This window comes from Delphinapterus leucas, chromosome 19, assembly GCF_059928025.1.
Source record: "Delphinapterus leucas isolate spDelLeu-1000000601 "Yukka" chromosome 19, BTC_Dleu_Yukka2, whole genome shotgun sequence".
Taxonomy (NCBI): domain Eukaryota; kingdom Metazoa; phylum Chordata; class Mammalia; order Artiodactyla; family Monodontidae; genus Delphinapterus; species Delphinapterus leucas.
This window is the reverse complement of record NC_143147.1, coordinates 11,013,141-11,040,888: the sequence shown is the minus strand read 5'-3', so window position 1 is coordinate 11,040,888 and position 27,748 is coordinate 11,013,141. Positions and strand designations below refer to the sequence as shown.

The 27,748-nt window shown below is 51.4% G+C and overlaps 1 protein-coding gene across 4 annotated transcripts; it reads right to left on the bottom strand.

Moving 5' to 3' along the window:
* Nucleotides 1-289: 289 nt before the first annotated feature.
* On the bottom strand, nt 290-27,748 carry ELAC2 (elaC ribonuclease Z 2). Of its 4 annotated transcripts, none has more exons than XM_089900316.1 (24): nt 27,444-27,748; nt 26,835-26,885; nt 26,636-26,706; nt 25,832-25,896; nt 24,558-24,615; nt 23,757-23,825; nt 22,354-22,461; nt 21,051-21,109; nt 9,486-9,544; nt 9,325-9,397; nt 8,633-8,745; nt 8,335-8,430; nt 7,403-7,541; nt 7,242-7,327; nt 5,961-6,079; nt 4,882-4,978; nt 3,678-3,816; nt 3,412-3,450; nt 3,144-3,253; nt 2,736-2,835; nt 2,524-2,623; nt 2,286-2,364; nt 1,684-1,852; nt 290-1,322 (listed from the first exon to the last, which is right to left on the bottom strand). In XM_089900316.1, the coding sequence occupies exons 1-24, from the start codon at nt 27,674-27,676 to the stop codon at nt 1,104-1,106; spliced, it is 2,451 nt and encodes an 816-aa protein (XP_089756442.1). In that variant the 5' UTR covers nt 27,677-27,748; the 3' UTR covers nt 290-1,103. The 4 variants fall into 4 exon arrangements, with proteins under 4 accessions (XP_089756442.1, XP_089756441.1, XP_089756443.1 ...); XM_089900315.1 differs by having other exon boundaries at nt 2,503-2,623; nt 27,444-27,746; XM_089900317.1 differs by having other exon boundaries at nt 1,684-1,828; nt 27,444-27,746.

Below are 27,748 nucleotides of genomic sequence, written 5' to 3'. Positions count from 1 at the left end.
AGACAGGCCTATACAGGATATAATATTTGTATATATGAAATCTATATTTGTTTAATTTGAGCCATTCAATCCAAATCCGTGTACAGGTGTACAATGAGAAACTTAAATGCTTATTTTTCCCAACAGAAAGTGTAAACTAACCCTCCTCCGACAGTGGGGTTTGCAGACTTTCGATGTTAACGGCTTTGCTCGCTTGCTGGCAGGGCAGTTCAGTACCCAATTTGTAATGAGGCCCAGGGGGGTTGAAAGTGAGTTACCTTTAAGTACATGTACAAACAGTCGTCAATGGTAATGGTATTAAAATAGATTTATTATCCCTGAGTGTGGCCTATCTTGTTTTAATAACAAGCTCAAGGGGCCACGGGAGTTGATGCCAGGCGCTGCCTCGGGAGGGACCCCGAGGGCACGGCAAGTCCAGTCCTTGGTCTGCGTCTCCCAGCACCTGAAACTTTCAAGCTCCTTCTCTAGTCTCCCGGGAGGGAAGAATATGCAAATGCTAGAGGCATCTTTCTTTGAAAAATTCTCTCTCTCACTTTTCAAACAAACACTAACCTCAGTGTTGTTCATCCTCAAAAAGGAGGGCACTGGAGCCACCCCACGTGGTATTTCTCAGCACTCTGTAGGGCGGTGAGTGCTTCTTGTCAGGGGCAAGCAAGGAACCGGCCTCCTCTTTCGCCGGAACAACGGGAAGGCTTGCCGTTTCCCCGGAGCCCCTGCACGGCCGGGCCCGGCCTACCACAGCTGTGAGTCTGCACAACTTGACTTCTGCCAAAAAACCAGGCTGCTGAGGTGTGGTGTCTCCATGGGGGCAGGTCCCAAAGGGCCTCACCACGATCAAACTGTTTCCGGGCACCCTGGGTCCCCAGCGGTGGCACAGGGACAAAGCACTCGGGTTCCAAACATGACCTTCACTGTGTTCCATCCTTGGAGACGCTTTTCCTGGAGGCTTCGCGTCCACAGCCGCCTCTGGGTACAGAGGGGACGGCTGGGCTGCAGCGGGGGGTGCGCCCTGACTGCACCTGACAGACCGAAGACGCAACGTGCACGGAGTCGACGACGGCCTCCTCTCCTCCAGCGCGCAGCGGCTCCGCAGCGCCGCGTCGCTACTGGGCCCTGACCTTCTTGCTCTGCGGGCTCGGGGGCTGCTCGGCAGGGGCCCGTTTCCGCAGGGGCTCCGCATCCCCACCAGCGAGCAGGGCCGCCCGCACCTGCCGCAGCTCCCTCCGCTCCCGCCGCTCCGCCATCTCCTCCAGGTCCCCAGCAAACAGGGCCTTCAGCGGCGTCATCAGCTTGGGCACTGTTGGGAGGTCCCCCAAGCTGACCTACGAAGCGAGACGAAGCAGAGACTGGGGTGAGGCCATCAAGGCTCCCAGGCACTGGCCACACCCCCATCGGCAGATGCAGCCATCATGTCAGGCCCAGCCGGGCAGAACCCGGGCACCCCCATGCCCAGTGGTGGGGACAGGCCCAGCTTGACCACACAGGAGGAGGACACTGCCTCCCAAGCTTGTGCAGAAGCTCAGATGATGTCACTCTGGGCACCGACTGGGCCTCCAAGAGGCTCTCAATGGACGGCCCCGTGCCAGTCGTGCTGGGCAGTGGCCCGAGCCTGGCCACCTGCGCGTGGATGGAGAGCGTCTCAGCCCCGCCCACCCCACCTGCCCTGCCCCAGCGGTCCCGCACCTTCATGTGGTCGAAGGCAATGCCGACTTTCTCGTTGAAGTCGGGGCTGAAGAGTGGGATCTTGGCGTAGCGCTGGCTGAAGTGGTTCAACACGATGAACCCTGCGTTCATCCGCATCCCCACGCCGATGGCCTGGGAGGTGGTGCTGCAGAGATGGAGCAACACGAGGCTGGAGGGAGCGAGTCACGCAGACCCCCCCGCCCAGACTCTGCCCGTCGGACACCCGGGGGCGGGGCTCCCTGCTGCCCAGCCGGTCTTCCCACTGCCCCCAGGGGAGCCCAGGCTCTGTGCTCTCAGACCTCCCACCAGTGAGCGCCTCTGAGAAAAGCAGGGGCTGCCGACTTCGGGCAACACGCTCTTCCCTTAAATAGCGCAAGATCCGCCCCCGGCCTCCCACTTATTCAGCGTTATTTCCAGTTCTTTCCCGAGCCGCGCCTCCCCCAGAATCTTGCCTGGAGGGCGCTGCAGAAATAAAGACAGAGGCTCAGGAGACAACTGCCTGGGGTCAGAAGCCCCCAGGGCCCCCGGAGGGAAGCAGACCAGCCCAGCGTCAGGGGGGAGGAGCGGGGACCGGCTGACGCAGGCTCAGGGGGCTCCGCTACCTGTGTGTCTTTTCCACGGCTTCTTCTTCCAGGCCATCTTCCAAGGTGGCCTCGTGGATCAGGAGGGTGGCGTCCTTCCCTAGAGCGTAAGCACAGGCACTCTGAGAATACCGCCCGGCCTGGGGTGCCCACTTGTCCCCGGGCCCTGGGAGGAGGCTGCGAGTCAGGACGACAGCCAGAATCGTCGGGGGGACCAGAGGTGGCTGCCCCTGCTCACCCATCTGGACCAGAGCCTCACAGGGCATGGTGTCCCCCGAATAGACAACCTTCCAGCCGGACGTGTGGACCAGCGCGCAGCCGAAGGCGTGCTTGCAGTGCCGGACCAGGCAGGTCTGAAACTGAGGAAGCGGGTGACGGGCTCGTGGCCCAGCTACCGCCTCGCCCCCTCCTCCCCACGTCACACGCCCCTGTCCCCCAACCTGCCCTCCCGTGCCCGGGCCCTCCCCTAACCTCCTCCAAGCCACAGGTTTCCAGCAGCAAACTAATCAACCTTTCCACTTTGGGGTTGGAGACCTCAGCTCCCTTCTGAAGGCATTTGGCAGGAATAATACTGTGAGAAGATTAAAAAGCAAACATTTAATCTGAAGTTCAAGTCACTGACTGGAGAGGACCCCCAAATCGCTATGATAAAGAAAATTTAATTCTGTCATTGAGGCAGGGAGCGAGGGCACTCGGCCCTGGAACTGTGTCTGGGGGAAGTGTTAGCAAAGATCTAGGATCGGGAACAGAAGTGAGGAGGGCCGAGGAGAAACATGTCGAGGCAGAGGAACGTTTAGAGGTGGGAACCGCCTCACCGTCTCCCTGCAGTCTGAGCCTGCCTCGCACGCTCACCGTCCAGGGCCCGTGCCGGGCGCTCACCTGACGTGGTGCAGCAGCGGCTGGCACTGGGTATGATACTGCTGGAGCCAGGCCCGCAGCTGCGTGGGGGCCACTACGAGCAGCGGGTGGCACGGCTTCCCCAGCGACACCTGGAACGGGGAGATCAGAGCGCCGAGCGCACGGTGCGCATTGCAGGGAAAACGGCGTGCTGCAGCCCGAGGTATGGCTGTGCGCACATGTGCATGTCTGTGTGCATGCGCTCATTCCAAAGAAAGACAAAAGGGCAGTCCAGTCCTGCACAACTCACCAGAGCCCGCTCCCTCTGCAGCAGGATGTTCAACAAGCCCTGGGAAAAAGGAGGGGACACAGATCAGCCACATCCACACCCGACCTCCTTCCCGCGTTGGGGCCCCTGGGTGCCCGGCACTCTAACAGACCCAGCCGCCCGCCTCCGGGCGAGGGCAGCTCCGAGCAGCCGCGTGGCGAGGTGAGACGCACGTGGCGCCAGGCTTGCAGACAAGCCCAGGCCCGGGCGGAGGTGCACGGCCAGGAAGAGGGAGGCGGCCCACTCACCGTGTGGTGGTCCGCGTGCAGGTGGGACACGAACACGGCGGCGAGGGTGCCCAGGAGCTGGTCTACTTCGTCCCCGTAGTGGCGGCACAGCTGCCCAAAGGTGCCCTCCCCGCAGTCCAGCAGCAGGGACGCGTCGGAGCTATGGGAGGAGATGGTTTGCCCTCAGGGAGGAGGGCAGGACAAGGCTGCGTGCCCGTCTCCCGGGACCGCTCAGTTCCTCCCGCGGGAGCTGCTGTCAAGGAGATGGTGGTCTCACACGTCCATCCTCGTGACACGAAATACTGTCGCAACGCTCTGTGAAGTTAAGTGCACGGAGCGTACCTAGAGCTACACAGATGCTGGGCACCCAAGAGAGTTTCTGCGGAAGGAGAGGGTGAGGACATGAAATCCACAAGACTCTACTTAGAAGGAACGTGGCGACAGCCGCTGTGGCCGCCAGGAGACCCCGAGGCTCTGCTTTAGCTGGCGCGGCCCGGAGACAGCGGCTGCACCAACACCCTCCGGGCAAGGCCGGGGCCGCTTCCCGCCAGCTCCTCCGTCACAAGAGAAACACGTCCCAGACCCGTGCGCTTCTGCTGTCGGGGTGCCCCTTACAACTGCCAAGTATGCTTAACGCGTTATTTGGCTGTTAGCCATCCACCACCAGCACCCGGGTGACAAAGCAAAACTTAAAAACGAGCCTGGCTTCCCACAGACGGCCCTGGTCCGCCTCCCTGCAGACCAACACCACCAGGCAAACCCAGGAGCCCCGAAGCCGCTCCGCACCCCAGCGGCACCAGTGAGGGGCCATGTGACACAGAGGCGGACCTGAGTCCTGGCCTGGGTCTGCCCCACCGCCAGCCGTGAGCAGCCTGGGGCAGGTGCACCGATGACGGGGGTGCAGGAGGTGGCCAGTCACTGGTTCACAGGAGGGACGTGGAAACTTAGCGAGACGGCCCCTCAGCAGGGCGACGGCATACACGATACACGTCAGTGGTTTGCATCCAAAGACGTAACGGGCGGCCAACTTGGGTGGCTCCCTCCAGTCCAGCTAGCTACGGAGGCCGAAAACCGCCTGCCCCCGACCCCCACCGGGCCCCCAGCCAAGATGGGCCTCCAGGGACATACAGGCTGCACCTCAAGGTTAGCCTGGCAGGTGGAGCAGGGTCTGCTGAGAAAACCCCGGGCTCCCCGCTGACAGGCGCCTCCTGTGCAGGAGTAATACCTGATGTTGATGAGGGTGGAGCTGACGTTCCGGATCTTCATGGGGATCGCGGACCCCGTTCCGAGGAAGACCACTTCTGGATACCGGCTTCTCTTCTCTACGGAAAGACACACGTCAAGTTGTTCACTTCTTCGGGTCAGAAGTGAGCCAGCACTGGAGTTAAGTCCAGCTCCCCAGGAGGGGCTGGTGGTCTGACCTTACACACGGGCCTGGGGCGAGGGGCCCCGGCGCTGCCTGGGAAGGAGAATGAAGGAATTCCACGGGCCTTTCTTCAGCAGAGTTGCTCTAAGTGTTAAATAGCAAAGGCCACCTTTTCAAGCTACAAGTCAGCATTTATCTCTCGGGGCTGGGGACCCCCGGCACAGGCCCTGCTGCACTTTGCAGTGGCTCCGAGGGGGGCCAGCTCCCCAGAGAAGAGGCAGAGCCGCCTAGATTCTGAAGATGGGACCCCACTCAGCCTGACAGGCCCCGGGTGCACGTTTACGAATGTAATCTAAATGGACCTTTAACGTGCAAACCAGAAACCCATCTCAAGCCCACGGCACGTGCAGCCAGGAGGGCATCTTAAAACACCGGCCTGGTGCCAGCTGGGTTAAACCTGAGCCCGCCCTCTGGCCCGGCCTTGCTTCTCCGCCTCGTTCGTGAGCTAAACACAACACTCCCCGAGAAACCAAGTACGAGAAAGAGGTCCCGCAGTTCCCCAGACTGCTCTTCCTGTCAGGGCGGTGAGAGCCCAGCAAGGTGAGTGCCATGGCCAGAACCTTCCATGGATCCTTCCCGGCAACACCAGGACTAGACTGCCAGCCCTGCCCAGGGCCTCACAGGAGGCCCCAGACCCGCCGCACTCAGCTCAGCGTGGGCCTCGCTAGGACAGCCTGGGCACTGTCACCTAGCCTCCAACCTAACCGGTCCGGGCGGGGGCCGGCACTGGTGGTCGTAAGTGGAGGCCAGAGAAGCAGTGGCTTCAACAGGTACACGGGGCTCGACGGGGCCACGGTGACCCTCCACTCAGTGCTGTGCGAACAGCTGCAGGAGGGCACAGGCCAGGAGACACCGGGGCTGGTCCCAGTCTGGCTCACCCGCCGGGGCCGGGCCGTCCTGCACAGTCTTCCTGTACTCCTGCACGCTCTCCTGGAAATTGGGCAGCTCCAGGGCCTCGGCAATGAATTCCTCAGGGTCGCAGGTCATAATGGCATCCCTGCAAGAAGGCGGCATCTCAGGGCATCAGGGGAGCGTGTGGCCCCAGGCAACCACCCTGCACAGCCAGCTCAATCCCTGGGGACCGCCTGCAGAAAGTGCTTTCAAATCTAAGTGACTGGGGCCTGGGGCAGCTCCGCTCTCCTGCCCGGCAGACCTTCTCCCAGCTCAGGGGGTCTCACAGTTCCGGCTGCTCAGAACCTCTCTGCTCAAAGCGGGACGGGGCTTTGAGCTGAGAGGCGGGGGGGACGGTGTGGGCACTCTACACAGCCTCCTGACCTCTGCTCACTACACCCGCTAGCATCGGGCATCCCCCGGGGCTGAGGGAGGGAAGTGGGCCCCTCAAGGGCCCCAACTGTTCACCGCGACAGTGCCCGGTGTCCAGCAGCGGTCCGGAACGGGGTCTGCCCGGACACAGACACCACGGCGTGCACAGGACTCTTCCAGTTATTCAGGGGTGAGATTTTAGAAGTTAAAGATGCAGGGCAGTAAGCGCCTCTCAGGTGACTGGCTGGGGTGAACGCTACAGCACCTTTCACCAGGTGCCTCGGGCAGTGCCGCCCCCGACCCGCTAACCCCCCTCTCACAGTCACCCTAAGGGAACACGGTTCTCCTCAAGGACTTTTATATAAGGCACTTGTTTCGTTACAACAGCAAAAAGCTGGAAATGCCTCCAACGCACCAACACCCGTATCTGGAACACGGGCGACAGTGTCCTTACGAAGCCTATCATGACGCGGGAAAAGACTGGCAGCGGGTCAGGCCCTGAACCCGCGGTGTAGACGTGTATTTTAACACATCCCCACGTACTCAAAGATAAAAAATGCAAAATGTTAACCATCGCCGGGTCAGGGTGATGGGATTAGGGCTGACTTTCTTCACCCTACGCTCACTCATTTTCTACATTCCAAAACAACACACACATTGCTGTTAGCAGAGGCAACTTTCAGGAAAGGACGGCCGTCAGCCCCCCGCCTCCCCAGGTCAGCTTATAATGGGACGCAGCCACCGTCTGCCACCCATCGTCTGTGGCTCCTCCCGGGTCCGACGCGGAGACCACGCGGCTGAGCAGCCTGCGCCACTGACCCCTGGGCCCCACCCCCACCCCCGAACGAGCCCGACACGCCCTGCCCCCCGCACCCCCCGACTGAGACCACACCCACCTCTGCCACTCGCGCCGGGGCCGGAGCTGGTACTTGAGGAGACACTGGCCGCGGACCAGGGGCACGCAGGGCGCAAGCCCTCCTTCCTGCAAAAGACAGAGCCGCGGTCCGCGGGGGGCAGCTGCCTGGGGGGTGGGCAACGGGCCGAGCTGAGCCACTACCTGGGGGCGGAGGCTGGCGAGCGGGGGGAAGATGCCGGGGTGGATGAGGCTGAGCTGCGTCTGGATCTTGTGGCTGCGGAGATTGTGGACCGACTCACAGTGCTCGTTCAGGACCAGGTGCTGGGTGTCGGGCCCGAACCTAAGATGGACGCGCACACCATCAGCACAGTGTCCTTCTGGGAAGACTCCCACCCACGGGGCGGCACCGGGGGTGGGGCGGCCAGGTACTGGGAATGTTCAAGAGGGTGAGCGACCTGTCCACCGAGGTCACCCTACGTGGCCAGACGCAGCCCTGCCCCTCCTCCTCCGAGCCCGGCGTCTCTACAAAGTCAGAGGCCCTGGGTGTGGGGGAAGAGCACCCGGAAAGCCAGGGGCAAGTACAGCGCTGGGGACTTGGACGCACAGGGAGCACGAGGGGAGAAAGAGGAAAACTGTGATGGGCGTCAGCACTCAGACCCCGAGGGGCAGAGGACCCGGGCGCCGAGGAGGGACTGCCGGGGCCGGCGGGGGAGGGCAGTGTCACCACATGTCATCACGCGCCCAGGTCCAACCCCAGCAAGTCCTTCCACCCGGCGCCGGCCTCGGCCAACGAAACCAGGAGAGTAGGACCCGTCCTCCCGGTCACTGAACGTGGGTTGTCGGCAAGATCGGGAGAGGGAAATGAAGCGTGTTTGCTGCCTGACGTGTCGCGGACGTTCAATAAACTGAAGCTGCGGCTTTATCCTTGCAAGACTCTTCTTTAGGAAACATGCACGGGATGGTCCAGAGGCAGGATTTGTTCAGAGCTCAGGAAACCAGCCCCAGGCAAGCGGGGACGGTCTTCACAGCGGGGACGCCCCCAGGATCCAGGGAGGGTGGGAACCCCAGGGAGAGCTCAGGCGGGGGGCAGGGGGGGCGGTGGAACCGTAGCTGGCATGCGCCGGGGCTCCTACCTCTCCATCCACTGCTGATATCTGCTATCCAGGAGCACGTGCTCCGGGGTCATGTGGACCACCAGGGCCACGGGGGCTTCGGCTTTTCCTTGGAAACTGGGAGGAAGGAAGCAGGGGGCTCTGTTGGGTCAAGTGGTGCCAACTCAGGACACGCGGATCCGGGGCCAGGCAGCCAGGGAGGGCGCTGCATGGAGCCGTGGTGGCCCAGGCCTCGGCAGGGGCAGCCACAGGTCAGTGCCAGGCCGGCCTTCCCGAGCAGTGTCGGCTCTCACCTCTCCGCCCGGAGACCCCTCCTTACCTCCTGAAGGTGGCATTCTCACAGAGGGGCTGAATGAATCCTTCGTCTGGACATTCTACCACAACGAAAGTGACCCTGGGGTCTGGGGCGGTGCAGATCTCTTCAGGCAAAATCTGTAAAGTCACTGAGGTCAGGATGTGCTCCCAGGGCAGGCCCTGGAGTCACCTGCTAATGCCGCCATCACCCCCTCCAGAGAAGCGCCGACATAAGACCACCACCTGCGCCCTTCTCGCCCTCTCCGCTGACACGCAGACAGGCGGCCGCCGGCTGGCAGAGGGCATTTCACACCTGAAGTGGCCAGACGGCCCAGCATGGCACGCACGGTTCTCTCGGGTCGTGTGGTCCTGACGTCCTCACATCTCGTGACAACATCATTCCCTTGGGCCACACGTCTGAATTCCACCCTTATGGGGTCCACCCTGAGCTCAAGTACAAGGGGAAGCATCCATCCTATAAGGAGACCCCCAAATCCTAAAGAGACAACCTCCAGAAACGGCCCCACACGGCCAGCGCTGATGTGCACGACAAGCCTAGACAAGAGACCCTACTTTATCGCTCAGCTAAGTGCTGAAATCCAAGCTGTTCAGTGCCCTCAAAAGTGGTGTCTGCAGGGCCTGACCCAGGCAGTGACTCTGTCCAGCGTCCCGGCCCCTGCCTGTCACGGCTGAGACCACAGCAACAGGGCACCTCACCTCTCTTCCTTCGAATGTGATGCTTTTCCCGTCCTTGACAGCAGCAATGATGGGCGCAATGGCAGCTGTTCCGCTGAAACGAGAGGCGAGGCCTCGGTGAGGGCGGGGCTCTGGGAGCTCAGCGAGCCCGGCGAGGCCCCCCAGCTGTCCCCGCCACTCACACTGGGAGGCCCAGCTCCTTCGCTTTGAGTACTAAGAAGTTTCCCTTCTTCATGTGGAGCTGTAAGGAAGAGATCTCCATGTAATTCCAGTGACTGATGAAGAAGCTTGGTTTTCATCATTCGTTTTGAAATCAGTTGAGTTTAGCACTAAAAGCTGAATGATTTAAAACCAAGGTGTTTTATTTCCCATTAACTCCTTACACATCTAATAAAATGCAATCCATTTCCACATCAAATCAGATGTGTCCTCCAAGTACCTGGAGGAGAAAACACTGTTGCTTTTATTATCCTGCGCAGGTCAAGTAACAGCCAAAGGAGTGTCACCAGAACACGTTCTAGCAGAAATGATCGCGCAACCACCATGCGACACGGCATTCCAGTGACAAGGACAGGGTAGAGCGTGTGCATGGTTTTTCTCCTCTACTTCTCACGTATTTGGCAAAACTGTGCTGTTGTTTTTATACGAAGTTACAATAAAAAGTTCTCAGTATTCTCTTATTATGTTAAAAGGGAAACCAAAAAAAAAAAAAAAGGGAAACCAATAATCCTAACACAAAACCTCGTAATCATTCTGTACTTAAAAACTCATGTCCCAACGTTTTAGAAATCCACATATTTCACACCTAATAACAGGAAAAAGTCAGAAACGGCATAAAATGTTAGTAAGTCTTTCAGGGTTGACTTATATTTGAATTTCATTTTCTTCCTTAGATCTTTAGAAGCTATTTGCTTTTCCTTTTAACTTCCTGCATTTAGGACACTACTCTTAGGGCTGAGTCTCCAGTTTGGATCCGAAAGCCTTATTAGGACTCTAGGATTTTCTATCTTGGAAAACGTTATCCTAGAGGAATGATGACAGCTTAACGTGAGCACGTAATACAAAGATGACAGAACTTAGATGACACCTTCAGATAACGACATTAACAAGCACTGTGGTGACCACAGACCCAGATGAAACTGGATGGAGGCAAAATGTTTCTAATGTTTCACAGGAATGTCAGGCCTAAGGCCGGCAAAACCCGTGCCTCCATGACAAGCCCAGTTCAACCCGTGGAGAAAGTTGTTCCCGTCTGAAAACCCAACGCCAGCTCACAGGCCCCAGGGCAGCAGACGGCTGCCCGAAGCTCAGGCTCCTATCGGACGAGAGCTTCTCAGACCCTCACACCCAGAGCCTATTTCTCCCACCTCCCAGAACTTGAACTAGCTTTTGCTTTACCGCCTTCTGAACCCTGTGCCGAGAAGCAGCCCATTTTCAGGAAAGGGCAAAGGGGCTGCAGGATGACACAGCGGGAGCAGCATGCACCAGGTGGGAGGAGCCAGAGGCCAGGACGCAGCCCGCAGCGACGCGGCTCCCAGGACAGCTGCCCCCAGACAGCGCCCTGATCGCACAGGACACACCATGCTCGACGTGATCTGTTCAGGAAGGACTGATGCGATGCCACTCAAAAGATTACCACGTAAACTGCTCTAGAAAATTATTCTGCTGCCTAAAAATTCAGACACACAGAAGTAACAAGCCTATGGGCAACAGTACTTAACTTTTACAAAAGTTAAGTACTTTTTATATCTAAGTAAAATAGATATAAACTATTTTTATAGATATAGATATTACTTTTTACTATCTAAGTAAGTTGATAGAAGCTATACTGGCAACAATCTTACAACTAACAACTAATATTACTACTAACCTTTCATAACTGTGTTCACTTGCTGGTGTTAAAATTTTTTACAAATGGATGAAAATTACAAATGTATTTTAAAATCAACTTTACCAAGTCGACTTTAAATCATATATATTGCTTTAAAAAAAACAAAATCAAAGCTCACGAAAAAGCAACGTAGTCTTACCGGAGATTAGACAACTGTTTGCCGCAGGTTCTAGTAAAATAAAATTTTAATGCAAAGTCCTACTGAAAGTAGGCAATTAGTCAGATCTGAAAAACACGTGATTGTAATAACATTTTCATAGAATTTGACCAACTCCAGTTTACCAATCTAGGCCTCTGTGAATGCTAGCCAATATTAAAATTAGTCCAGTGTCGACCCACCAAGGTCATGTGACTTTTCTGGACTGTTAAACTTTGTTGTAATAAAATGAGAGAGAAAAAATAATTAGTCCAACGTCAGAAGCTTAACGACTACAGTAAGATGATATAAAACAGAGTTGAAGGAGCCTAAATAAAGGCCTGATTCATTTGAAGGGAAATGAAGCTTTTTATGAAAAAGTAGTCTTTTGATCCTTCTCAAACTCTTCCAAAAAATCGAAGAGGAGGGAGCACTCCCAGACGTTGTATGAAGCCACCATCACCCGATACCAAAACCAGACAAAGACAACACCAAAAAAGAAAATTACAGGCCAGTATCTTTGATGAATATAGATGCAAAAATTCTCAACAAAATATTAGCAAACTGAATCCCAACAACACACAAAAAAGATCACACACCACGAAAGTGGGATTTATCCCAGGAATGCAAGGATTCAGTATATGCAAATCAATCAATGTGATACACCATATTAACAAACTGAAGGATAAAACCCATATGACCATCTCAATAGATGCAGAAAAAGCTTTCAACAAAATTCAACACCCATGTATAATAAAAACTCTCCAAAAGGTGGGCAGAGAGGGAACCTACCTCAACATAATAAAGGCCATATGTGACAAACCCACAGCAAACATTATTCTCAATGGTGAAAAAACTGAAATGATTTCCTCTGAAATCAGGAACAAGACAAGGGTGCCCACTCTCGTCATTATTATTCAACATAGCTTTGCAAGTCCTAGCCACGTCATTCAGAGAAGAAAAAGAAATAAAAGGAATCCAAACTGGCAAAGAAGAAGTAAAAGTGTCACTGTTTGCAGGTGACATGATACTATACATAGAAAATCCTAAAGATGCCAGCAAACTACTAAAACTAATCAATGAATTTAGTAAAGTTGCAGAATACAAATTAATACACAGAACTCTCTTGCAGTCTTATACACTAACAACAAAAGACCAGAAAGAGAAATTAAGGAAACAATATCCCACTCACTGCAACAAAAAGAATAAAATACTTAGGAATAAACCGACCTAAGGAGGCAAAAGACCTGTATGCAGAAAACTTTAAGATACTGATGAAAGAAATCAAAGATGACACAAACACATATAGAGATATACCACGTGCTTGGATTGGAAGAATCAATATTGTGAAATGACTATACTACCCAAAGCGATCTACAGATTCAATGCAATCCCTGTCAAACCACCAATGGCATTTTTCACAGAATTAGAAGAAAAACTTTTACAATTTGTATGGAAACACAAAAGACCGCCAATAGCCGAAGCAATCTTGAGAAAGAAAAACAGAACTGGAGGAATCAGCCTCCCTGACTTCAGAGTATACTACAAAGCCACAGTAATTAAGACAGTATGGTACTGGCACAAAAATAGATATATATACATATATATATATATATATATGTGTGTATATATATATATATCTCTCTCTCTCAATGGAACAGAATAGAAAGCCCAGAGATAAACCCATGCATATATGGTCACCTAATCTATGACAAATCAGGCAAAAACATACAATCGAGAGGGCTTCCCTGGTGGCGCAGTGGTTAAGAATCCGCCTGGCAATGCAGGGGACACAGGTTTGAGCCCGGGTCCGGGAAGATCCCACATGCCGCGGAGCAACTAAGCCCCTGCGCCACAACTACTGAGCCTGTGGCTCTGGAGCCCGCGAGCCACAACTACTGAAGCCTGCGTGCCTAGAGCCCGTGCTCCGCAGCAAGAAAAGCCGCCACAATGAGAAGCCCGCGCACCGCGACAAGGAGTAGCCCCCGCTCGCCGCAACTAGAGAAAAGCCCGGGCGCAGGAATGAAGACCCAACGCAGCCAAACAGAAATAAAATAAATTTTTAACACTTAAAAAAATATATATAATATGGAGAAAAGACAGCCTCTTCAGTAAGTGGTGCTGGGAAAACTGGACAGCTACACATAAAAGAATGAAATTGGAACACTCCCTAACACCATACACAAAAATAAACTCAAAATGGATTAAAGACCTAAATGTAAGGCCAGACACTATAAAACTCTTAGAGGAAAACGCAGACAGAATGCTCTTTGACATATATCACAACAACATCTTTTTCGACCCATCCCCTAGAGTAATGAAAATTAGGTTCCATTAAATGGAACCTAATGAAACTTAAAAGCTTTTGCACAGCAAAGGAAACCATAAACAAGACGAAGGGACAACCCTCAGAATGGGAGAAAATATTTGCAGACAAAGTAACTGACAAAGGATTAATCTCCAAAATATACAAGCAGCTCAAACAGCTCAATATCAAAAAAACAAACAACCCAATCAAAAAATGGGCAGAAGACCTAAATAGACATTTCTCCAAAGAAGACAAACAGATGGCCAACGAGCACGTGAAAAGATGCTCAACATCACTAATTATCAGAATAATGCAAATCAAAACTACAATGAGGTATCACCTCACACTGGTCAGAATGGCCATCATCAAAAAATCTACAAACAATAAATGCTGGAGAGTGTGTGGAGAAAAGGGAACCTCCAATACACTATTGGTGGGAACGCAAACTGATTCAGCCACTGTGGAAAACACGGAGTTTCCTTAAAAAACTAAAAATAGAACTACCCATTACTGGGCATATACCCAGAGAAAACCATAATTCAAAAAAATACATGCACCCCAATGCTCATAGCAGCTCTATTTACAACAGCAAAGACATGGAAGCAGCCTAAATGTCCATCAAGAGAGGAATGGATAAAGATGTGGTACGTATATACAACGGAATATTACTCAGCAATAAAAAGGAACGAAATTGGGTAATTTGTAGGGACGTGGATGGACCTACAGAGTGTCACACACAGTGAAATAAGGCAGAAAGAGAAAAGCAAATGTCATATAATAACGCATATATGTGGAATCTAGAAAAAATGTATACGTTATCTTATTTGCAAAGCCGAAATAGAGACACAGACGTAGAGGACAAATGTATGGATATCAGGGGGAAGCGGGTGGGGTGGGAGGAATTGGGAGACTGGGATTGACACATACACATTATTGGTACTATGTATAAAATAGACACCTGATGGGAACACACTATATAACACAGGGAACTCTACCTAATGCACTGTGGCCACCTAAATGGGAGGGAAGTCCAAAAGGGAGGGGATATCTGTACGTGTATGGCTGATTCATTTTGCTGTGCAGTGCAGGCTAACACACATTGGAAAGCAAACATACTCCAATAAAAATTAATTAAAAAAAAAAGCAATCCAGAAATATTTCTGCTGTAATTTAAAAAAAACATGGGGTCCATAGACATAATGGAGTATTACTCAGCCATTAAAAAGAAAAAATGAAATAATGCCATTTCCAGCCACAGGGAAGGAGGTAGACGTGATCGTACTAAGTGAAGGTAGTGAGACAGGGAAAGACAAGTATCCTATGACACCACTCATGGGTGGAACCTAAAAGTGGACACACATGAACTTTACAAAACAGACACAGCCTCACGGACTCAGAAGAGAAACCTGTGGTTACCGAAAGGGAAAGGTGGTGGGCAGGGAGACATGAGCAGGTTGAGGTTAACATATACACACTCCTATTTATAAAATAATCAACAAGGACCCAGGCTACAGCACAAGGATCCCTACTCAACACTCTGGAATAACCGATATGGGAAGAGGACCCAAAAAAGCACACAGATAGGTCTATGTATAAGGAAATCAAGTTCCTGTACACGGAGGAAAAAACAGCAGTGATAACAAAACCCGCAACGCTGTAAATCACCTACGCTCCAATAAAAAATAAAATTTAAAATAGAAAAAAAAGAAATGCCAAATCTGTGCCCCTCAGGCCTTGGTGCTCTGAGCTGGTGTCACATCCCTGGAGCCCGAGCAGGCTTGGGGCCCAAGGCTGGACCGCCAAGGGCTAAGGGAGCCAGGGAGGACATGCCAGCAAACGAGCCCCGCACCCTCTCCAGACCCAGGCGGGTTTATTCCTATTAACAAATGGAAGGCTAAAAACCGTATGATCAGCGAAACCAAGCAGGGTGCACCCAAAGGATGGTGGAGCCCACGCGTGGAAGAGCTCCGAGTCCACGCCTCCTTTGGGTCGCCCCACCTTCCCACGGAAGACGGCACCCTCGGCAGAGCGGTGACGCTGGAGTGGGGACTGGCTGAAGGCGGGCCGGAAGGGGTGAGGGGAAGAAGTCCCGAGACACAAGCCTGGGGCGTTTCTTCTGGGCCATTGGCCTCTAACTGGCAACCCAGGAACAGCACTTTGCCTCAGGCTCTGGTTGCCGGGGACCCAGAGCCGGTCACGGAGAAATGCTGCCGCCTTGTGGCCGTTTCCCGTAACAACAACTTTAAAACCAGCGCTGAGGGGCACTGGATCTTCACAAGGCCTGCGGGGCTGTGAATGACACCTGCCCTCAAGAAATGCCCTGGGGTAAATCATCGGAAAAGAATTCAAAACGGGGCTGACTTTCAACAGGCCAATTTCAAGAGGTAAATTATGCACACACTGTATTAAAAAATAAAAATTAAAAAAGCACATGGAAAGACACTCAACATCAATCAGTATTAAAGAAATGCTAATCAAAATTACAATGAGGTATCACCTCACACCGGTCAGAATGGTGTCATCGTCAAAAAAAAGTCTACAAAGAATAAATGCTGGAGAGGGCATGGGGAAGAGAGAACCCTCCTACACCGTTCGTGGGGATGTAAATTGGTACAGCCGCTATGGAGAACAGCAGGGAGGTTCCTTAAAAAACTAAAAATAGAGTTAGCATATGATCCAGCAATCCCAGTCCTGGGCTTAGATCCGGAGAAAATCCTAATTCGAAAGGATACAAGCACCCCTATTTTCAGGGCAGCACTATTTACAACAGCCAAGACATAGAAGCACCCAAATCGTCCAACGACAGATAAATGAAGCATATGTGGTACATATATGCACTGGAATACTACTCGGCCATAAAAGAGAATGAACTAATGCCATTTCCAGCAACAAGGATGGACTGAGAGATTATCATACTCAGTGAAGTAGGTCAGAGAAAGACAAATATCATCAATTACAGGTGCAATCTATACATTCGTACAATCCAACTAATTTACAAAAGAGAAACAGACTCACAGACTAAGAAAACTTACGGTTATCGAAAAGGAAAGATGGGGGGGAATAATTTAGGAGGTTGGTTATATTCAGTCGATATTCAAAAAGGACCTACTGAATAACACAGGGAACGCTACTGAACACATTGTAAGAACTTACTTTGGGGAAAAGAAACCGAGAAAGAATACATATACGTCAACGTATAACTAAATCAAGTTCCTGTATGCCTAAAACAAACACAACCTTGGAAGAAATCAACTCTACTCCAATATAAAATAAAAATTAAAAGAAAAGAAAAAGAAAAAACAAGAGTGGAGCATGGAGAAGTGCTGCCGCCTTGTGGCTCTAACAACAGCTTTGAAACCCGTGCTGATGGGCACTGAAAACTCACAAGGCCTGTGGGGCTGTCAAGGAAAGACACCTGTCCTCCAGAAATGCCCCAGGTAGGGCATCGCAAAAGAATTCAGAAGAGGGCAGACACTGGAGAAGCCAGTTTCAAGAGGTGCGTTTTACTTACCCCGTTTACAAAAAACCACATGAAAAGATGTCCAACACGGCGAAATATTAGAGAAATGCAAACCAAAACGAGGTTATCACCTTACACTGGTCAGAACTGCCACTGTCAAACAGTCGACGAACAATGAAGGCTGGAGAGGGTGTGGAGAAAAGGGAACCCTCCTGCACTGTTGGTGGGAATGCAGACTGATCCAGCCACTACGGAGAACAGTATGGAGGGTCCTTAAAAAACTAAAAACAGAAATACCATATGACCCAGCAATCCCACTACTGGGCATATACCCTGAGAAAACCATAATTCAAAGAGAGACATGCACCACAATGTTCACTGCAGCTCTATTTACAATAGCCAGGACATGGAAGCAACCTAAATGTCCATCAACAGATGAATGGATAAAGAAGATGTGGTACATATATACAATGGAATATTAGTCAGCCATAAAAAGGAACAAAATTGGGTCATCTGTAGAGATATGGATGGATCTAGAAAACTGTCAAACAGTGAAGTAAGTCAGAAAGAGAAAAACAAATATCATATATTAAAGCATACATGTCGAATCTGAAAAAAATTGGTGTAGACAATCTTATTTACAAAGCAGAAATAGACACAGAGATGTAGAGAAGAAATGTATGGCTACCAAGTTGGGGGGCGATGAATTGGGATATTGAGGCTGACATGTAAACACTGTTGATACTATGTATAAAATAGATAACTAATGAGAACCTACTGTATAGCTCAGGGAACTCTACCCAATTCTGTGGTGACGTAAATCAAGGAAATCCAAAAAAATAGGGGATATATGTATACGTATAGCTGATTCAATTTGCTATACGGTAGAAACACAGTACTGTAAAGTAACTATACTCCAATAAAAAAAAATTAGTACGTCAGCAGTGTAACAACTACAGGAAGATGATATAAACTAAGAGGTGAAGGAGCCTCAATAAAGGCCTGATTCATTTGAAGGGAAACAAAGCTTTTTGTGAAAAAGTAGTCCTTTAATCCTTCTCAAACTCTTCCAAAAAATTGAAGAGGAGGGAACACTCCCAAAGACATTCTATGAAGCCATCATCACCCTGATACCAAAACCAGACAAAGACAACACCAAAAAAGAAAATTACAGGCCAGTATCTTTGACGAATATAGATGCAAAAATTCAACAAAATATTAGCAAACTGAACCCAACAATACACAAAAAAGATCACACACCATGACCAAGTGGGATTCATCCCAAGTTCACAAGGATGGTTCAACATACTCAAATCAATGTGATACACCACGTCAACAAAAGACAAAAAACACACGATCATCTCAATAGATGCAGAAAAAGCATTCGACAAAATTCAACATCCATTCATGATAAAAACTCTTATCAAAGTGCGTAGAGAGGGACCACGTCTCAAGATAATAAAAGCTATTTATGACAAACCCACAGCCAACATAATACTCAATGGTGAAAAGCTGAAAGCCTTCCTGCTAAAATCTGGAACAAGGATGTTCCACTCTCACCTCTTCTATTCAACTTAGTACTGGAAGTCCTAGCCACAGTAATCAAAGAAGAAAAAGAAATTAAAGGTATCCAAATTGGAAGGGAAGAGGCAAAACTGTCATTATTTGCAAATAATATGATACTATATATAGAAAACCCTAAAGACTACACACAGAAACTACCAGAACTGATAAACCAATTCAGCAAGGTAGCAGGATACAAGATTAACATACAGAAATCAGTTGCATTTCTTTACATCAACAATGAAATATCAGAAAGGGAATGTAAAAAAATAATACCTTTTAAAATCACAACCCAAAGAATAAAATACTTAGGAATAAACCTTGCCAAGGAAGTGAAAGACATATGCTGAGAACTATAAAACATTAATAAAGGAAGTTGAAGATGATTTAAAGAAATGGAAAGATATCCCATGCTCTTGAATAGGAGAAATTAATATTGTTAAAATGGCCATACTACCCAAAGCAATCTACAGATGTAATGTGATCCCTATCAAATTACCCATGACATTTTTCAAAGTAGAACAAACCTAAAATTCATATGGAACCACAAAAGATCCAGAATTGCCAGAGCAATCCTGAAGAAAAAGAACAAAGCAGGAAGCATAACCCGCCCCCAGACTTCAGACAATACTACAAAGCTACAGCAAGCAAAACAGCATGGTACTGCCACAAAAACAGACAAATGGATCAATGGAACCAAAGAGAGAGCCCAGAAATAAGCCCACACACCTACTGCCAATTAATCTTCAACAAAGGAGGCAAGAATATACAATGGGAAAAACAGTCTCTTCAGCAAGTGGTGTTGGGAAAGTTGGACAGCCACATGTAAATCAATGAAGTTAGAACACACCTTCTCACCATACACAAAAGTAAACTCAAAATGGCTTAAAGAATTAAACATAAGACATGACACCATAAAACTCCTAGAAGAGAACATAGTCAAAACATTCTCTGACATAAACCCTACCAATGTTTTCTTGGTCAGTCTCCCAAGGCAACAGAAATAAAAACAAACAAATGGGACTTAATCAAACTTACAAGCTTTTGCACAGCAAAGGAAACCATAAACAAAATGAAAAGACAACCTGTAGAATGGAAGAAAATATTTGCAAACAATGCAACAAACAAGGGCTAATTTCCAAAATATACAAACCCCTCATACAACTCAACACCAGAAAAACCAAACAACCCAATCCAAAAATGGGCAGAAGACCTAAACAGATATTTCTCCAAAGAAGACATACAGATGGCCAACAGGCACATGAAAAGACACTCAACATTGCTAATTATTAGAGAAATGCAAATCAAAACTACAATGAGCTACCACCTCACACCGGTCAGAATGGCCATCATTCAAAAGTCTACAAATAAATGCTGGAGAGGGTGTGGAGAAAAGGGAACCCTCCTACACTGTTGGTGCAAATGTAAATTGGTTCAGCCACTATGGAAAACAGTATGGAGGTTCCTCAGAAAACCAAAAATAGAATTACCATACAATCCAGCAATCCCACTCCTGGGCATATATCCAGACAAAAGTCTAATTCAAAAAGATACATGCACCCCTATGATCACAGCAGCGCTATTCACAGCAGCCGAGACATAGAAACCACCTAAATGTCCATCAACAGATGAATGAATAAAGATGTGGTACATACATACAATGGAATACTCCTCAGCCATAAAAAAGAATGAAATAATGCCATCTGCAGCAACATGGATGGACCTAGAGATTGTCATACTGAGTGAAGTCAGAAAGAGAAAGACAAATACTATAGGATATCACTTGTATGTGGAATCTAAAATATGACACAAATGAACTTATCTATGAAACAGACTCACAGACATAGAGAACAGACTTGTGGTGGGTGCGGGGCGGGGGAGGGATGGAGTGGGAGGTTGGGATTAGCAGATGCAAACTATTATATATAGAATGGATACACAGCAAGGTCCTACTGCATAGCACAGGGAACTGTCTTCAATACCCTGTGATAAACCATAGTGGAAAAGAATATAAAAAAGAATGTGTATGTGTATAACTGAGTCACTTTGCTCTACAGCAGTAATTAACACAACACTGTAAATCAGCTATACTTCAAACAAAAAAAAAATTCCTAAAAAAAAAAAAAAGTAGTCTTTAACTTCAGAAACTTATCAACTATTTCTGAAGTTCAAGAGAGAGGCTCACAGCCAAATATGAAACATGTCTCTGTAGCCTGACTCTGGCTGGAAGAGAATCTGGAAGTACATACAAGCATAGGTGGTTTACTGGGAACCAGGGTAACTGTTTCCTCTGAACACAGGTGACGGTAGGAGCTGCTACCTTCAAACCACCGGAAACCCTTAGGTCACCAGACACATGTTCAGGTAGAGCGTCCAGCAAGGTGCTTACCTTACAGACAAAAGCTACGACCAAGGAGGGGTCCCTGCCGTGCATTTTCTGGCCAACACCTGAGGAGAAACAAATCCGACCACACAAGGTAAATAGCAATGTCTCCAGGTGCCACAGATCGGTGATCGTCTGATACCTAACCTGACTTCACACAAACTTATATGGATGGAACTGTTCGGATACAAAGGTCAAAGAAACACTGGTATTTTTTCCTCAAGCAGATCTTTTTTTCCTACTCGTGTTGAGATCTGAGTAAACAAAAATGCAAAATGCCAACCAGAAAATGGCAAGTGAAATGTTTAAAAAAATGACACATTTTACCTAGATTTACCTAGAAGTAGAGATGTGGGGGAAAAGTAAGTTGTAATGTGCTTTACAAACAAGTGTAGGAATATGGGAAATAACACAAAATCTACAAGGCCTGCAGAAACGACGTGGGTGTCAGCCCTCACCCGAGCCACGCAAAAAGGACAGCACAGAGGGCCAGCCCCTTGTCGGTCCTCAGACAGACACGGCCTCGAGGCAGAGACAGTAACTTATCAACCCTGCCCACCCCTGGACATGTACAGCATCCTCAAGCAGCCCAATTCGTTTGATACATCTCATCCTGGCATTTTAATCCAGTTTCCCAGTAGGCTGTCATTCTGGAAGAAAAGGTGCAAATCCACTCGTTGGTATAACTGTTCTGCCTGCTTAGCTGTTAGGTTCTGCACTCAGGAAAAATTAACTTGCGTTACTGCTGCCTTAACGAGAGACAAAAAGTTCATCGTGGCTTCTCTGCACTGCTGACAGTGCTGGAACACCTTCTTTGTGTGGGGGGTTCTGTAGATATGATGGGTGCACATATAAAGAAGTGACTTTGATCTGGGGATGACACTGACTTGCTACAAGTGAAATGGGAATTCAAAAAAAAATCCCAAGACTGTAACGAATCGTAAAGACTTCATGATCTATGCAGTATGACGAAATAAACAATGTAACTTTATACCAAAAAAAAAAAAAAAAGAGAAACACAAAGCCTCCCAATCAATCATTTGCCAGGTCCTGCTCTTCCTCTGGTTAAACTGAAGCCAAAGCTTGGGGCTCCCCAGGGCTGCGGATTGGCCTCTACAGCTTCACGTGGCCGCTTTTAAAGACAACCTTCTCACCTGCCCCACAGCCGAATCCTAACGCGATAAGAAAAAGTGTCTGTTTTGCACACTGAACTTCCTTACGACAAAGATTCGAATGTAGAGCAGAAGCAGCGAACGGATTAGGACAGGCTCGCACCCCCGCCAGCGCGCCGCTGCCCACGCGCCATTACCATCCGCCAGGTACTGCTCCCCTTCTGCCGGTCCCGGGTCTGGAGACGGCTCTGGACTCAGCCTCTCTGCACTCCACGCCGGCTGCTGCTTCCCATTCACCTGTTCACCTGGTTGGGAAGGGAAACGAGCGAGTGACACACGCCGAGGGCAAGCTCACAGCCAGGTCGCCCACCGTGCCGGCCTGTCCTCTACTGGCCACCTCCCCGCCTGGCTCTGGGCTACACGCCCATCCCTCCTCATCTTGAGGTTTCTGCCCGGGTCCCAGCCTGACCACAGCGGGGACTCGAGAGCGTGCTGAGCAGAGAGCACCTGCGCACTCAGCTGGTTTATCCACCGCCATCACGCTCCGCCCAGACCTTGGCCCAAGGTTCCCCATCGCCACGAGGAGTGGCACCACTGGGCACTCAGTTCAGTCAAGGTCAGAAAAACACTCCCCTGGCTCTCCAGCGGTTAGGGCTGCATGCTTTCACTGCATGGGGCCCCAGGTTCGATTCCTGGTTGGGGAACTAAGGTCCCGCAGGCCGCGGTGTGGCGAACAGAAGAAATCCCTGCCCCAAGAGGCGGGCACACGGCGGCTGGTCTCAGCGACCCCCGCCCCGCCCGGCCCTCTGAGCTGCCCGGTCTTCCGGGCTCACCGGGCGGGCTCAGCACTGATCACTCGCACGTGTCGGAGGGTACGGGGCCACGTGCTGGAGTGGGGCGCACGCCAAGCTAGGGGCGCAGCCGGGGGAGGACACGCGAGGAGAGTGAGCTGGGCCGGCGCAGGCCCGTCTCCCAGCGGGTCCCGGGCTCCTCCGGCCGGGGGTGCGGGCTCGTCTGCCCCCCTCTGCACGCGGCAAGCTCAGACCAGGTGACGGGCGAGGAGCCGGCCCTGCACGTCACCCACAGTCGGGAGACCGACGCAGAGCGTCAGCCAGACCCCAGGGCGGCACGGACGCAGCAGTGCCTCGCCTGCAGCCTGCCTGTCTCCGCGTCAGGACCACACGTCGGGCCCCGGGGCCTGAGGAGGCCCTCGAGCCCTTCTGACCGCCAACCGCACTCCCGCCGGGCTGCCGCTTACGAACAGGGCTCGCCTGTGCCCACCTCTCCAAGCCCTTGCATCCCAGGAGGGCGCCCACACCTGTGGCAATGATCCCTGGCGATAAACGGGCAGATCTGAGGGCAGAGCCTGATTACCTGACGCCCCAAAGTGCAATCACGATCGTTACATACGAGGTAAACGCGTCTGTCCTCAAGGTCATAAGCTCCTTCAGGGCAGGAACTCCTCGGCTAAACTTCCTAATCGTGCTCAGAACACAAAGCCGGGTACACAGGCCAGTGATCGGCAGTTTCTGTTGCCACCTGCCTTCCTGACCCCGGACCCACGTCCTCCCACTCCTAGGAATCGCAGCCTCACACTCACTGTAGACGGGGACCTGGAAGACGGTCATGGTCTCGTCCTGGTATTCCGGCGCGGAGTGGGGTCGCACCGCTGCGGGGAAAAGACCACAGGACAGTGACTGCAGCAGCGAACGAGGGAGGCGTGAGGATCCAGCCCACATCGCTGCCCACGACTCTGGCGGGAGTCTGTGCTAAAGCCAGAATTTCTGAGTCAACCGAAGTGTTTAGGGAAACGGCGAAAACATATTTTCATCAGCCACTAATATTTAGGTCAGCCACGGGAGAAGACACACGACGATCACAGGCGATAACCCGCTAAAATAAACACGAAGCCGAGACTTAAACGTGAGAGACACAGGCAAACGCTCGGCATCGCGAGGCCCGGGACACATTCTGAAATAAAATACTAGTGTTTCTACAGAAGAACAAGCCAGAGACGCACCGGGCTCTGCCGGCACATCAGCCAGGCCTCCTCCCATCAAGCGGCCACGCGCCTCCCGCCCAGTCAGCCGCTCACAGCCCTTCTAACTACAAGGGACCCAAGGCCACTCGATGACGAGAACCACCTGTAGGGCCAGGGCAGAGCCTCGGGGCCCCAAGGGAGACCCCCACGCAGCAGCTTTTAACTCACTCCTGCCTCCCCTGCCCGTGTTTGGGGAGAAGCGGGAGGCGAGGGCGCAGCAAAGCGATATTTTAAAAATTCATCTCACGTGGATAAAGCGTTTGACTTTAAGGTTTAATTTCGTCAGCTTCTATGGATTCTGATTTGAGAGACGGGGACATATGAGACAGAAATGGCAATGAGTCATAATCAAGGACATACCCAGGTCTATTCCTTTCAGTGGACCAGAAAATATTTTGATAGCTTCCAGGTACTTTTCCTAAGAAAGAAAAATAAGGAAGTGAGCAGTTAGGGCTGCACAGGAGGAAGACACAGCAACACGTTCACGTACACGAGAGGCATCAAAGGTACCGACATAAAACACAGTTCACAGAGTATTTTCAACTTCCTTCATACAAATATTTACTGAGTGTCCACCACATGTTAGATGCCAAGGGGTCAGCAGTGAAAAGATGGGGTCCCTGCCCTCACGGAACTTAAGAATCCAGGGGGAGACAGAAACAAGTGACAACCAGCAGCCGTGGTGCTGAGGGACCTGCAGATACGAAAAACGCGGGGAGCTGGGATCCGACCCATCTGGAGAGTCAGGGGCAGCTCCTGAGCAAACACCCTTTGAGGTGAGCCCTGAAGGAAGGACACAGGCGTGGCAAGAGGGGAACTGGTGCGTGGACGAAGGCCTGAGACAGGAAGGGGCTTCCGTGAAGAGCTAAAAGCCGGCCCGCAGCCCCGCCTGGTGACCAGGGCCCAGATGCCAGGGCCGGCAAGGGCCTGGGCCGACAGGACCTGTGGGCCACGTGAAGGCGTTTGCACTGTGTGTACAACAAAGACCCTTTAAGTGTTTTAGGATGAAGTGACCCGCCTGCGGTTCCGCTTGGGAGGGGTCCCTCTGGCCGCAGTGCTGGACGGTCACAGGGGGGCAGGACTGGACATGGGAAGCAATGGCAGTAGAAGGTGTAGGGACAGACCAACGAGAAGAAGACAGAGGGACGGCCATGCAGCATTATTCTGGGGACACACTTTACAGGGCTGGCCTTTTACCCTAGCACCTGGGAAGCGAACCCTTACGCTAACAATGTGTACACAACCTCTCGACAGTGTCCTTAGCTGGCTGGGAAGGGACGAAGATGTCTGAAATGTAATAAATAAGGATAAAAGCTGACATCTGTTGTGTCCATATGGCGTGAAACACCTGATAAAGAATGAGTGTCTTGCGTGTTACCTCGTTTAATCCTTAACAACTGCAAACCATCTCACAGATGAAGACACTGAGGCTCCAGAAAGGAAAGTAACTCAATCAAGGTCACAGAATTAATAAGGTTTATGGACTCAGGTGTCTTTAACTCAAAAGGCAAAGTATTTATGCCAACGTCAATTAACTCTGGAGGGCAGAAGGCTGATTTGTAAAATTGGAAATCCTTGTTACTCACATTGAAATGGAGGGCTTAGCTTTGACAGCTGAGTCAGGAGAGACTCACCAGTTGTGGAGGTCCAGAGAGCACACACTTTGGAACCCCGGTTTCCTTTAAGGTAAGAATCATTCCTAAAAGGGACGAATAAAATCACACCTCTCATCACCCTGACCCGTAGTTGCGGCCAGGAGGCGCACTCCTTACTCCACTTGCTGGTTTCCTGCTTGTTGTGCATGTGTAGAGCAGAAGGGATGCTGGCTAGACCTATGAGGGACACCGGCCATCACTCAAATGCCTCCAGAACGGGCAGGACCTGATACTAGGGTGAGGCACCTCGGGTGAAAATCATGCCAAGTCAGAGGCAGGCCACAGGTTCCGCACCCTGGGTGCTTCCTGGCCTCACCTGAGTCTCAGCTCTGGGAATGAGACTGGTTCAGCCTCCACTCCCTCCTACCTGCTCCACGAACCTTACAGAATCTGGCAGCAAAACAATCTCGATCCTTCTAATTGATGGGCATAAACAAGGGGGTAACCTGGACACTGGGCATCTGTGTGTAGCGAGGGGACGGTCTCAATGGTGAATACTGATATATTGACTGCAATCAGCATCACCACACTCTCCAGTTTGTCCCATACCTCCAGTCCAGCAACTCAATAAATGAGGTGGATGGTTAACACCTGCAGGCAGCGTCTACTTTAAAATCTACTTTTCTGAGTCAGCTTTTGATTCTCCCTGCTGCAGCTGACGGGGCCGGCATAAAAAGTATTCCAGAGCCCCTGGATTCCAAAGTCGGGCAAAAAAAGGGCCAGGCAGGTTAAAATCCCAGACACCTCCCCCCAGCCCCCTGACCTGGGAAAGAATATACTCACCACACAGCCCTCCAACATTAGACCAGTGCATTCGGGTCAGGAATATGTTGTCCAAACGAGACACCTTCAGCCTAAGAAAAAGAAAGCGTTGGAGCAGGACAAAACAGAAGGACCAGGGACCCATTCTCCTGCTGTAACAACCCTCCTGCCTCAAAGCCGCAGAGTCATTCCCCACCCCGCAGGAAAATGGCTGGCTCACTTGTGCTCCTGCATGAGTCGCTGGATGCCTTCCCCGCAGTTGAAGAGATACCTAAAGGACGAACAGTACACCAGAGAGTCATTAGATTCGGTTCTGTAAAACCTCTGCCACCGTTTATATGCTTTGCTGTACACCACAGGGGAAAACAACTAAAAATACGTGCTGTGCTACCAACCGCATTTCTGCTGTTGGGATGCTGGGGTTTGAACCCTCCTCAGCAGAGGCAGGGAGGGATCTGGGGCCTGAGTAGGCTCGAACTGGGGCGAGATGCGTCCTTTCCCCATTACCTCCTCCGCAGACCTGCCCACCCCCAACACGAACTAGGAGGCCCTGGTCCTGGGGTGCACGGGAGGGGGCTCGGGGCCGAGGCTTGGGAAGGGAACGCTTATACCCAAGTCTGTCTAAAGGTTAGCGGGGCCTCCCGGAGCCACACGGACGGGGATATAAGGGATCTAGGCTCTCGCATCCACACTGGGAAGGGGGGGAAAGACGGGATACCAAGCCCAGGAAGGGGCCCCGATGCTCTGGGCGCTCAGCACTGCGGCCTGCGGGGCGGGGCTTGGCCAGGGGACCCGCTGGGCCGGCCGGACCCCGGCGCGGCTCACTGACCGGTTGAACTCGGAGAAGACGTAGAGCGCAGCGCCTGCATCCCGGCCGCCGGCCGCCACCACCTGCAGGTACACGGTGTTCGGGCCCCCGGGCACCCACGACGGGCCGCGCTTCTCCCGCGTGCGCAGGTGCCGCAGCGGGTCCTTGGGCGGCCGCGGCCGGCGAGTCGGCCCCTGAGACATGGCGCGCCCGGCCGCGCACCGCAACCCCAGCAGCGAGCGGAGAGCCCACATGCGTCCCCTCCTCCCGCTCCTGGACGCAGCCGGCGGTCTCGCTCCGCGTGCCCCATGCGCCGCCCCTCCGCC

Coding starts and splice junctions, on each gene's coding strand:
- ELAC2 (XM_089900315.1), bottom strand. CDS start 27,676: ATGTGGGCTCTCCGCTCGCTGCTGGGGTTGCGGTGCGCGGCCGGGCGC. Junction 23,826..24,557: donor ACTGAAAGGAATAGACCTGG/GTATGTCCTTGA, acceptor TTTTCCCCGCAG/CGGTGCGACCCCACTCCGCG. Junction 9,545..21,050: donor TCGTAGCTTTTGTCTGTAAG/GTAAGCACCTTG, acceptor TCTTCCTTACAG/CTCCACATGAAGAAGGGAAA.